Genomic DNA, 12,014 nt, shown 5'->3' on the forward strand with positions numbered 1-12,014 from the left:
GAAACAGAGTCCCAACAACAGAAAGGCAACAGATTCCCCATCCCTGATTTACATTGCACCACATCAGAGCGGTGGTAGGTCATCGTTTTACTTCCGGATCTAATCAAGACACAAACAAAACTGGGGTGGAGTCAAGAAAGAGCATTTCTTTAGCAATTGTTAGACCTTCTAAACATATACGCCTTCTTGCGGTTTGAGAATTCTTTGGCTCAAATTACAGCCAGGATCTATACGTCGTAACACATCCATAAGGATGTGCGCATGCTGGTGCTTTTTCTAGTTGACAAACTGGCACAAAGTGGTTTCACACAGCCCTCACCTATCATACACATACACTTTTAAGCATCAGCAGGAACCAGCCAGGCATATGGGTGCAGTATACTTCAACGTTATAAATGAGAACAGCAAGATCCAAATGTCACCTTGACAACCATCACTTTATAGTTTACAGTTTTGAACATAGCACAATATAATTCTTTGACCGAAACTATTTCATAAGTCACACTATTGCAAAAGTTATTTGTCCATGATATATACACAATTCTCTCACACACATTATAATTTTATGATGTTAAGGTTAGGGTGTAGACCTATAGACTTTTTTCTCCCCTATGTTTTGAAAAGAAGAACTCAAACAAGATCATATGGTGATAAGAAGTTTATACATTAAAAAAATATATAGTCTTCTAAAATATGGGCCCTTCAAACCAGCATTTTAAATATAAAGAAAGTGCAAACTGAAATTGTGCCGTGTTTTTCTTTTTTACTTATGCTCATTCCCTATCTGAAAAACAGCATTAATTTCTTCTGCACTAACCACTATCAAAAGTTTTCCTTGCTTTTTTCTGGAGTTTCCCTTTTCCATAAGTTTCCAAGTACAATCCCTATAAAAAGTAAGAGTCCCACTGTGCGGTTAGAAGAAAACTTTTTCCAGCAATCTTCAGAATTGTGAATGTCCAAAGTGTATATCTGCAGAAAGAAACAAAAAATGTTATCAATTAGTACTGTAATTCAGTGTTGCAATTGCCAGGTCAATTTCCTCTCCTAGAATACCTCATCTGTTTCTACGTTTTTCCCGGATGGCCATATATTTTACTACATGCTACAGTTTACTTTCCCGTCCCCAGTTTTTGCTGTTTTTATCATTTTTATTTATTTATTTATTTATTTATTTATTTATTACATTTCTATACCGCCCAATAGCCGGAGCTCTCTGGGCGGTTCACAAAAATTAAAACCATTCATGATATAAAACAACAGTATAAAACCATAATATAAAATACAATAAAAAAGCTTAACCAGATAAAAACAGCAGCAATACAAAATTACAAATTTAAAACACCGTGTTAAAATGTATTTATAGATTGTTAAAATGTTGGGAGAATAAAAAGGTCTCAAATGAGAGGCCACCAGTGAGGGAGGGAGGAAGCAGCAGTCAGGCACCTCTCCACCGTGCCTGGGTCCAGCTCCAGCTGAGAGCCCCCTCCCTCCTGCTACCAACTGTCTCTGGAGAGGCCACCAGTGAGGGAGGAAGCAGCAGCCAGGCACCTCTCCACCGTGCCTGGGTCCAGTTCCAGCTGAGAGCCCCCTCCCTCCTGCTGTCACCTGTAACTGCTGAACTTTCCAACTAAGATTGTAGTGCCTGAATTTGCTTTCCTTTTCCCCCACCTCCTCCTCCCTCCCAATCCCCTTTCCTTTTGTGTCATGTCTTTTAGATTGTAAGCCTGTGGGCAGGGACTGTCAAGAAATACTTTTGTAAGCCGCCATGAGAGCCTTTTTTGGCTGAATGGCGGCATAAAAATCCTTAAATAAATAAATAAATAAAATGTACTCTTCTTTCTCACCGCTCCTATTCCTGCCCTCCCTCTGTGAGAAAAAGAAAATTGTGTCTAGGTTACAGCAAAAGGACAGGGTTAGGAATTGAGCTAAACTGATGAAGCATCCCATGGATTTCAAGCTTTCACGTAACCAGCATATAAGACTAGGATCTAACCTGATGAGCCAAGTGGAGGCCTACAGCTGTCACAGCTGCATAGTATGGGAAAGTCTGGTCGCAATTCATTCCTGTCACAGTAAGTCCCAAAAGCATCAGGGCGCTGAAGCCGCCGAGCCACTGTTTTGTGTTTTCACTGAACCGGAGTGCTGTCGATTTCACACCTATGGCGAGATCATCTCTTTTATCCTACAACGAAAGTTTCCAAAGGTGTTAATAAAACACCCACCAGCAGGGGTATTTCACAGATGTACACAGGGGGAAATGGTGGCCTTACCCTCTTCTGCTCAGGGAAAGGTCACTGCAAAGATAAAGGGATGTGAAACTAAGGACTTAGGGCATAATATTATTTATGGCTCATCAGAACTGTTTATGGGCTCCTAATTCATTATTCCTAAATGGTGCAAAAAACAAAACAAAACAGGTATCTTCCCATTCATGAAGCCTTACTTTATCAAGAAAAAGCAAGGAAACTCATAAGCAGAAATTCCTAACATACGAGTGCTCCAGTATTTTTGTTTTGTTGTAATTTATGTTCTGTTTCTGTGGGCCTTCACGGCAGGTCACAATAACCAGCATAAACATGTGAACAATGAAAACAAAGTAAAATAAAATAAATAAAAGCGCTTCAAACAAACACACACAGTTTAAAATTCACTTTGAAATTCAGCAAGGACAATTACTTGGTAACATTCAGAATCAGTCCCTCATTTCAAAGGCCTTCTGATTTAAGCAATAAGGAATTTATATACCTGATGAGCATAGATTGTGTCGTACATCAATGTCCACAAAACCCCTGAGAAATAGAGGGGCAAGCAAACAGACCAGTCGCAAGAGCCCTGGACTGCTGACCACCCAAGTAAGGCTCCCCAGTTGAAGGTAAGGCCTAAAAGAGGTGAAAGAAACAAACTATAGCATGTGTCTATTTTTTTAGAAAGATGATACAATGAGATTCAAGGTGATTTGCAAGGCACTCAGATACGATTTCACTTTCAAAATGGCTTGGCAATTAATGAAACAACTACTATTGAAGTTCCAGAAGAGCAGGCATATTGGTCTGGAGCAAGAAAACAATAACAAAAAAGTTACATGCCAAACTTGGAGACACTGGCCAAGTGTAGCATGGGATTTGTTAGCAACTTCTATGGCTGGCCTCAGCAATTCTTATCCTCCACAGTTTCAACCCACGAGAGTTGATGGGCCATGTATGCATACCATTAGTAACACAGGGGAGAAAACCTGTACGGTGTCCTCCCCAATGAAGGACAGGTGGGCAACTTGTGGTCCTCCCAATGTTTTGGCCCACAACTCCCATCAGCCCTAGCTAGCATAGCCAATGGTGAGGAATCATGGGAGTCGTAGGCCAAAACATCTGGAGAACCACAAGCCGCCGACCCTTGATATATACGTATGCCTATCTGTACTGAAAGATGGACAGGAACATAAACTGGCTGGAAAGGGGGCATTCTGGGTACTTCAGCATCTTACAGCCACCGGATTCTCTCCTTAGACAAGCAAATAAACAGAGACATCAGCGGTGCAGATAAAGTGTGGTTATCTTTATTCATGGTATTATGTTGAGGAAGAATAGAATGAAGAGTTCTCCACATTTCTGACAAGTCGTGATTCAGGATAAGAAATAAGTAAGAAATGGACTCCAGTTTATAAATGGATAGCAGAAAATTGCCAGCGTATTCTAACTGAGCCTTTGTGGAAGGGTAATATGATTTCTTTGACTGCATTTTAAGAAAGTGAGTCAGAGCTGTGTATACAATGAGGAAGGTGGTTCCCAGTAGGAAAAGTATTGCTCAGCTTTCGGCCCCTCCTATTTCTGAGTGTGCATGTATTTGCTGCAGAAGGTAAATTGCTTTCATTACATCCGCTCCATTCACCGATAAGGTGACTCGATGCAAAGGAGGGCAGGGCTCGCCTGTTTTTAATGGCTGGGCAAAAGTTTGGCAAGTGACGGCCCTGTGACGTAAAAGCTGCTCATCCCAAATACTCCCTCTTCCACGTTGCCATTAAATTCGTAGAATAGTAGAGTTGGAAGGGGCCTACAAGGCCATCGAGTCCAAATTAAAAGGTACAGGAGGCGTGCCTTTTCTTGCCCCTGGCCACCCAAATAGCAGATGGTTTGTTAATGATATAAACAAATACAAAAATGGGATGTTAAAAAAGAGGGAGAAAATGTGTCTAAAGGATGGATAGATTTGAAAGTGTCCCTTCTATCTTTGTTAACCCCAGGAGCAGCAGGTTTCTATTAGCATTATCTAATGCCATATGCAAGACTTACAGCACAATCCAATATATGTCCATTCAGAAGTACACCCCGTCGATTTCACTGTGTAAGCATGTCTAGGACTGTAGCTTTAATCTCAACCTCTTTTTTATCTCAACAAATTAGCCTAGCAAAATACAAATGTATGTTTTGTTGTTGTTTAATTTCTGGCTTACATTTTCATTTACAAAGATTTATATCATACTCTTCAAGCTGTGCTTTCAATTTTTTTAAAAAAATCATAAAATGACCAATACATAAAAATAAGCTAAGAAACAGCAAATCTATAAAAGCAGCATTAAAATCAGAAGTAAATGGGCTAATTTTTAAAAAACAAGGAAAAATAAAAAAGGTCTTTGCCTGGCACCATAAAAATATAAAAGTGGGCACAAGGCAAGCCTCTCCAGGGGGGAGTGTTTCAAAGCCAGGGTGCCACCACTGAAAAGTCTTCCTTCCTAATAGCCATGCAATGAACATCAGTTGGTGGGGAAATCCAGATAAGTGCCTCTGAGGATGATCTCAGATCTCGCTGCAATGATGTGTGACAAACTGCTTTTGAATCACGTGGAATGCCAAAATCAGTTTGCGGTGTTGCATAATGTTCTGTTGTGCAGATTAAAAAAGATTCAGAAATATAACTGGATGCATGGAAACCCTTGAGGCTATTTTTAGATTCCCAGCTCTTTAAATCAAACTGCGGTGGAGAAATGAAAGAGGAAAATAAGAGGCAGTTCAACATTCATTAAAATGAAATTCATTCACATAACTGCTTCCAGTCTTTGAGTGAACTAAATAGCCCTTACTATCAAATTGCCATGCTCTGTTTTCCACACTAATACAAAGTTTGTAAGCCAAGATTAAATGTGCGAAATCATAGCTTCAGTCCCCGTAGAAAATTATCTCTGCATGTTCCTACCCAGACTAGAATATCATCTTTTGAGGTTCTTCTCAGAGTCCTCCTGCCTGGTAAAGTGTAGAAAGTGTATATTGATAAGAGGGACTTTTCCATGGTGGCACCCTAACTGGGAAACTCTCTCCCCAGAGACCTAACTGGCAACTACTTGGATAACATTTCAGTGCTAAACAAAGATCTTTTAATTTCCCCAGGACTTTTAATGTGTTTTGGCTTCAATCTTTGTTTTTATCTCTGCTAAGTGATTTTATACTGCTTTCATATGGTTTATTTGATATACGTATTTTGGCATTTGGATTTTCTAAGCTATACTGAGAACTCTGTTAAAAATTGGCATATCACTATTTTAAAATGAATAAATTAGGCTATGGAAGAAGTCATGACTGTGGGGAGTGTATGACATCAAATTATAGAAGAAGTTATCATTGTTTTATTTGGTTGTTAAAAGTTCAAATATTGCCCATTGACAGAGTTTGTCTAAACCAGCTAATTAAAATGTTGAATACTTCAGGAGTCAAAAAGCAGGGAAACGTTCCATAAACAGTTGGTGCTCAGAGAACAAAATATTAACTCTCATGCTGCAATGGAGGGAAATGAAGAATTATTTCTCTGAAGGAGTCTAGTCAACTTTTGCAAAGCACGTGACACCCTAAGAAACCTACTGACAATCCAATGCAAAGTTAAGCCAGTCTAAACAGCTCTTTTAAAAGCAAAAGAAATTCCTAAGCTTACCCAAGTACAACTGTGGCCAGTATGTTATTCTCTTCATAAGTGGGTAAGTCACCACGAGCAATAAAGAGGTGGCTCCTAAAATAATACTGTGAAGGGAAAACAATTTTTAAATAAAAATTAAAAAAATGGGATACACACATTTTGCTTCCATGCAACTATTTGGTACTGCCCTGCTCTGCCCAGAAGACTTGGGCAGATAATGGCATGTTTCACAACGAATAGAAAATAGAAGGAAAAGAAAAAGAAAATCCACTTCATAGCAGCCAGAGTGGTATTAAATGCAGTGTTAGCGTTTCAGCAAGGATATCTAGGTTCACATCCCTGCGCAACCATGAAGCTTACTGGGTGGCCTTGAGACAACCCCTCGCTCTCAACTGAACATACCTCTCATAATTATTGCAGGGATAAAATGCAAGAACCTCGTGCACACGGTCCTGAGCTTCAATACAAATGTGATAACGCATCATTTAATATAATTTAGGGTACAACCCTATGCATGTTTAGGCAGAAAAAAAGTCCTACAACATTTATATTCCATCCCTAACCTACTTCTATCATTACAATAATTTATATTTGAAATATATTGGACTAACTAAGAGCACAGCCATTTTCTTTTCCAGTGATCTGTTTCTGTACATAACATTTTCATCCCTTCTAGCCTGATTTAAAAAGGCTACTTTCTCTACTAGGACTCTGCAGAGGGCCTGGGGAAAACATTACAGGAGACCTGGTCAACCAAATCTTTTCTTTAAAAATTCCCATTTATCAGTTTAAGTTTTCAATATTTATGCTTCCACAAGAATGATTCCAATAAGTACATTCATCAAGACCAACAAATTGACCAGGCAATCAAGAGTTCATGTTTAACTTACCTGTAATAATTTAAACATAGTAAGACACATAAAGCCAAACTAAGCTGTCCCCCAAGAAAAACAAGGGATTGAAAACTTGAAATGTCTCCAGCCGCCAGTGGCCGACTTGCTGTTCTTGTAACCTAAGCAAAGATAATTATTTTAGTCATTGTATTATATCAGTCATTGTATTATATCATTAACAGTGAGTATTCACAAGCCAAAGATTTCTGACTTTATGCATCAGAATTAGTTTTCCCTTTCTGTGCAATTCATGCACATTATTTAGTCATTGTGGCTTTCTGTTGCAGGGCACCCTCCTATCCACCAGGGGCATGAATACACCAAAAGATTCAGTGGGACCCAGGATGAGTGGACACATCTGTGTCTGCACATAAACTACAGCTTACCATTATGAGGATGATTTGCATCAAGCCTTCAGGCTTGTGTGCTCACGTCTCAACCCCTGAAACAGCTCTATGAGAAGCTTGGAAACCTTTGCTTCTGTTTTAGACTAACCACAGTTTGTTGTGATATCCAAAGCTGGACAAACTGTGATTAGTCTTAACTAGGAACAAGCCAAGTTTAAACTATAGGTTATAAATCTGTCTTGTTTTCACTAATCATAGTTAAGATTAACCACAGTTTACATCCTGAATGCAACACTAATCCTATACAATGGCAGTAAGTGTGATGCTTGAAGAGGCGAAGGCAATTGCCTTTGTGCCTTGTAGATTCCCTATCACTTTCATGAAACTGCAAGGGACAAATACCACCCATCAAATTGACAGGCATGGCTGCTAGCATATCTTGAAAGAAACAACAGTAAGAGCAAAGCTGGTTGAGGCATGCTGAGAGTTGTAGGACTTTTCCCCCCATATAAACATGCGTAGGATTGCACCCCTAGATATTTAAAGCCTGGATAGAACTATTCAAAAGAGGTGTGTGTGGTAGAACTTTGAGCACCTTTATTTATATTGCTAATTTCAGTATTCAAAATTAACTGCTTAACTCCAATTTTCATAATGCAGTATAAAACCACTGGTGAGCCTGAGAATTACAACTACGACAACAAAAAGTTCAGGTTTTGCATTGCAGGCTTTTTCATCTCAGCCATTCCCAGTGTCGCGGAATTTTAGCTGGTTCTTTTGCTATGCCCATAGGTATAAGAAAATGGCCTATCATTCTTAGCTATAGTTCATAAAGTTCATGGCTTCCTGTTCCTTTAAACCTTGTTTTTAATGCTGCAATTGCTTTTGCTTTTAGAGTTAAGTTGATGCTGAAACTATGTGACAACATAGGCGTTGTCCACCCCGGCAGTCAGAGGGTGGAGGATGTCTGCTAGGAAAGATAACCAAGAAAATAACAGACAGAGATGTTTTGCTGTTTTGCTGTAACTGTGATATCTTCTAGTCAGAGAAGCACTCATACTCTGTACATGCCTAAATGCTTAGCTTCTTAATGGTTGTTGCATTTTCAGAACTGTATTATGATTGGTGAGAAAGTTCTGCCATGGTATCTAAGGGCAACTGACTCTATAAATATGTTGACATTTCCTGAAATTATTGGGCAGTTTCCTCAGACTGCCACCTTGCAGCGCTGCTCATAATAAACCTTCTAAGGAGAGAGAAATTGTGTCTTGAGAGTCTTTGACCACCACTCAGCGAACCACACAGGAACCCGTGGTTTCGGGTTCCACCACACCAGCTCATCATGCTGCTGTTAAATTCAGAGAGCAGGGATTTAAAAAGCGTTTTTGGCAGTTTAATACTGGGAGTGATTATGTGAGAACTGTAAAAAGCCCCATTGTGTCCCTGGATCTCTTGTTCTGGATTGTAGACACTGGCAAAACATTCCCCCTCCATTAGCATTTCGGGTTGGGTGGGGAGGAAGGAGACCTTTTACAAAAAGGTCATTTACTTACTGAGCAAACATTATGAGCCTGCCTGTTCTTTTCAAGTCCTCTCTACCTTTTTGTCATAGTCCTGATCCCACATGTCATTAATCGTACAGCCTGCTCCACGCATCAGAACTGCACCAGTGCAGAAGAGAAATAGCATGTCCCAGGCTGGCCAACATCCTGGTTCTGCTGCAAGGGCTATACTCCAGGTGCAGGGGAGATACAGCAGCCATGTCCCTAAAAATATAAATTTTGGAAGAGATTAGGGATGGGGAAATTCAGAGACAATTCATATTCCTGCAAGATGTCAATTCCTTATTTTGGCTTGGGGTCTTTTCACTCACTCACTCACGCCTTTCTTTTTGACTGAAGTATCAATTCCGCCCCCCCACCCGCCCCGCACATCTCACACAAAAAGAAAGCAATGTGGAGGTTTGATTTGAGAAGTCAGGTATAACCTACAGTCATGACTGAGAAAAAACAGCTCTGACTTTTGAAAAGTAACATGTGCTATAGCAACACTTAACTTTAGAATTATTTATAATGGTATTCTCTCCCTCTGGAGGCAAAGAGGAAATTAAACTGTAGAGAAGCAAAAAGAATAAGATACATTCAAAGAGTGTGGCACAACACAAACATACAAAATATAGTAAAAGGAAATAACCCAAGTACATGAAGAGCAGCACTAAATTATATCACATATATATTGTTACTGAGCCATCTGGGAGTAACTGCAAGCTTCTGAGCCTTGTGAGCTCTGAAAATTTTAACATAATAACTACTACAATATTGTTTATTTTATTATTTATTTCATTTATATCCCACCTTTTTCCCCCCAAGGAACCCAAGGTGGCGTACATAGTCCTCCTCCTCTCCATGTTATCCTCACAACAACAACCCTGTGAGGTAGGTTGGGCTGAGTGTCTGTGACACTGTGTCTAGTGGGTTTCCATGGCCAAGTGGGGAATAGAATTTGGATATCCCAACTCCCAGTCCAACACCTTAGCCACTACACCACACTATGATCAATACTGTGATCACAACCTAGAACCCCTTCCGCATGTCTGAATAGGTTACTTGGAAGTTTCATACCACTCAATTCATCCCAGTCTAGAGTATCATGAGCACTTTCTACATGGAACATAGGAAGCTGCCTTATACTGAGTCAGACCATTAGTCCATTTAGGCCAGTATAACTGACACTGACTGTCAGCAGCTCCCCCAGGTTTCAGGCAGCATTCTGTATCTATAAACCTAAAAGCTCAGTTCAAAGTCTCTGCGATATTCATATATTCATTTAAACATGTCTACAGGGAGAAATGGTATTAAGCCCACTTGCTCCACCCCATCCCGTTTTTGTGCATTCAATGTAGGTGTATCCCCACTTTCCTAACCCATGCCTGGAGCGGTACAATCCTACTCCCTCAGTATGCATGTTCAGATACACATGTAACTAGCACTAACTCCGATCATGTGGTCACTCTAGTTCAAGAGAAACCAATGATCAAGATGTATTCACAACCTCCAGCATTTTCTTTAAATTAAAAAATATATAAGAGACTGAATTTGCAATATGTCTGTGAGAAGCCCAGGTCTGATTTTCCCATGGAAAACAATTACTCACAGAGAAAGAAGCAGCAAAAGAGGAAGTCAGAAATGGGACTGAAACTAAGAGCTTCCTTTGAAAAGTTACAGAATGTTTCAGCCAATGAACCAAATGCCTTCCCAGAATTAACACAGAGAAAGAGAGTTAAGCCCTGAATGTTTGACTGATTTAAAGCCCAACCCTATGTATCCTTTTCAAAAACATGAACCTACATATATGCTACAATCTTCACCTGAAGCCCTCCTTTAAGTGCCTCTTCTGAAAGAAGTTCAGAGGAAGGCAAGGAGGGGGCTTTCTTGGTGGTGACCTCCCAATTGTGGAATGCTCTCCCCAGGGAGGTCTGCCTGGCATCAACATTGCCAATCTTTCCAGTGCCAGGTTAAGACTTTCCCCTTCCCCCAGGCATTTGAAAGCATATAACATTTTTAACATGTCTTGTGATTTGTATTGTTGATATGCAAAATTGTTTTATAGTTTTGTATCTAAATGGCTCTATATTACATTATTATACTGTATTTTTAGAGTTTTAAAAGTTTGTAAACTGCCCAGAGAGCTTTGGCAATTGGACTAGATAGAAATGTAATAAATAAATGAATGAATGAAGCAAACATCTCAGAGCACAATTAACATTAAAGATGCATACACCACAACGGTTACAAACAGTAATTCATGTATTTATTAATAATAACCATTTTAAGGATGTATTATTTTTGTGAACCGCCCAGAGAGCTCCGGCTATTGGGCAGTATAGGAATGTAATTAATAAATAAATAATAAATAAATATTTTATACACTCATTAAAGTATAATTATATCCATTTTAATTAATTGTATTTTTTTCTGTATTTATCACTATTAATAAACCACCTTTCCACAAAAGTCACCCAGTAAGCGTAATTACTTAGGAGTAAACGCAGAACTTACTCCCGAATAAACATGCCCAGGGTCGGCCTATTAAAAGAGGATTCGCTCAACCACCCTGCCCCGCCCGCAAAAAAAGGGCGGGGCAACGCGTGTGAACGGGGATTCTACGTTCCTTCCCGCCCCCCTGTCCATCGATTGACAAGCAGACTCGCCTATGGGCTTGCCCAGCCTCATGAGGGCGGGAACAAAGCGCGTAGGCGGAGACTATAGGTTCCTGCCGGATCCCTCTACGTTTCATTGACAAGCAGACTCACCAATGGGCTTGTCCAGCCTCATGAGGCGCAGGTAGGGCTGAAGCGGGCCGGGAGCCGCTTGAACCAAATTCGCTGCGGAGAAAGTCCCCACAGGCCGCGTCCTCTGCCGCGAAACGTCATGGCTCGGGCAGCGGCTGGATAGGGCGCACAACGCGGCCGCAGGGAACCGACCCGACCCTCCCCCGGCGAGCAGGGAGCGTCTGAGGCAAAGCGGCCCCGTCAGGCGGGAGAGAAACCGCACGGCAGACATTGAGGAGTGGAGGTGACCGATTGGTCTGACGTCAGAATGACGTCGCGTTGTCTCCGTAGAGATAGAAAGTCAAGAGTCATACACGCATTCTACACTTCCGATCTTTAGTGGATCTGCCTTCCGCTCCACCATCCAATAGGAAGCCGACATGAATTTCGGCATAGAGATGCGAGGATAGAGCGGCGCCACTCTGCACGTAATCACAGCCAGTTTTTTTTACCGGAAGTGGATGTTGTACGCGGCTAGCAGTCGTGGTAGTAACGCACTTGGTAGGCTAGTGAGCGAGCGGACACCAAAGAGATGAATTAACAGAG

At 40.7% G+C, this 12,014-nt stretch overlaps 1 protein-coding gene across 1 annotated transcript; it reads right to left on the reverse strand.

Annotated features, from left to right (window-relative positions):
• Nucleotides 1-418: 418 nt before the first annotated feature.
• Nucleotides 419-11,700, reverse strand: COQ2 (coenzyme Q2, polyprenyltransferase). Its single transcript, XM_063135762.1, has 7 exons — nt 11,451-11,700; nt 8,738-8,904; nt 6,789-6,910; nt 5,917-6,002; nt 2,746-2,879; nt 1,994-2,182; nt 419-969 (listed from the first exon to the last, which is right to left on the reverse strand). The coding sequence occupies exons 1-7, from the start codon at nt 11,698-11,700 to the stop codon at nt 823-825; spliced, it is 1,095 nt and encodes a 364-aa protein (XP_062991832.1). The 3' UTR covers nt 419-822.
• Nucleotides 11,701-12,014: the final 314 nt, after the last annotated feature.

This window comes from Elgaria multicarinata, chromosome 10, assembly GCF_023053635.1.
Source record: "Elgaria multicarinata webbii isolate HBS135686 ecotype San Diego chromosome 10, rElgMul1.1.pri, whole genome shotgun sequence".
NCBI classification, from domain to species: domain Eukaryota; kingdom Metazoa; phylum Chordata; class Lepidosauria; order Squamata; family Anguidae; genus Elgaria; species Elgaria multicarinata.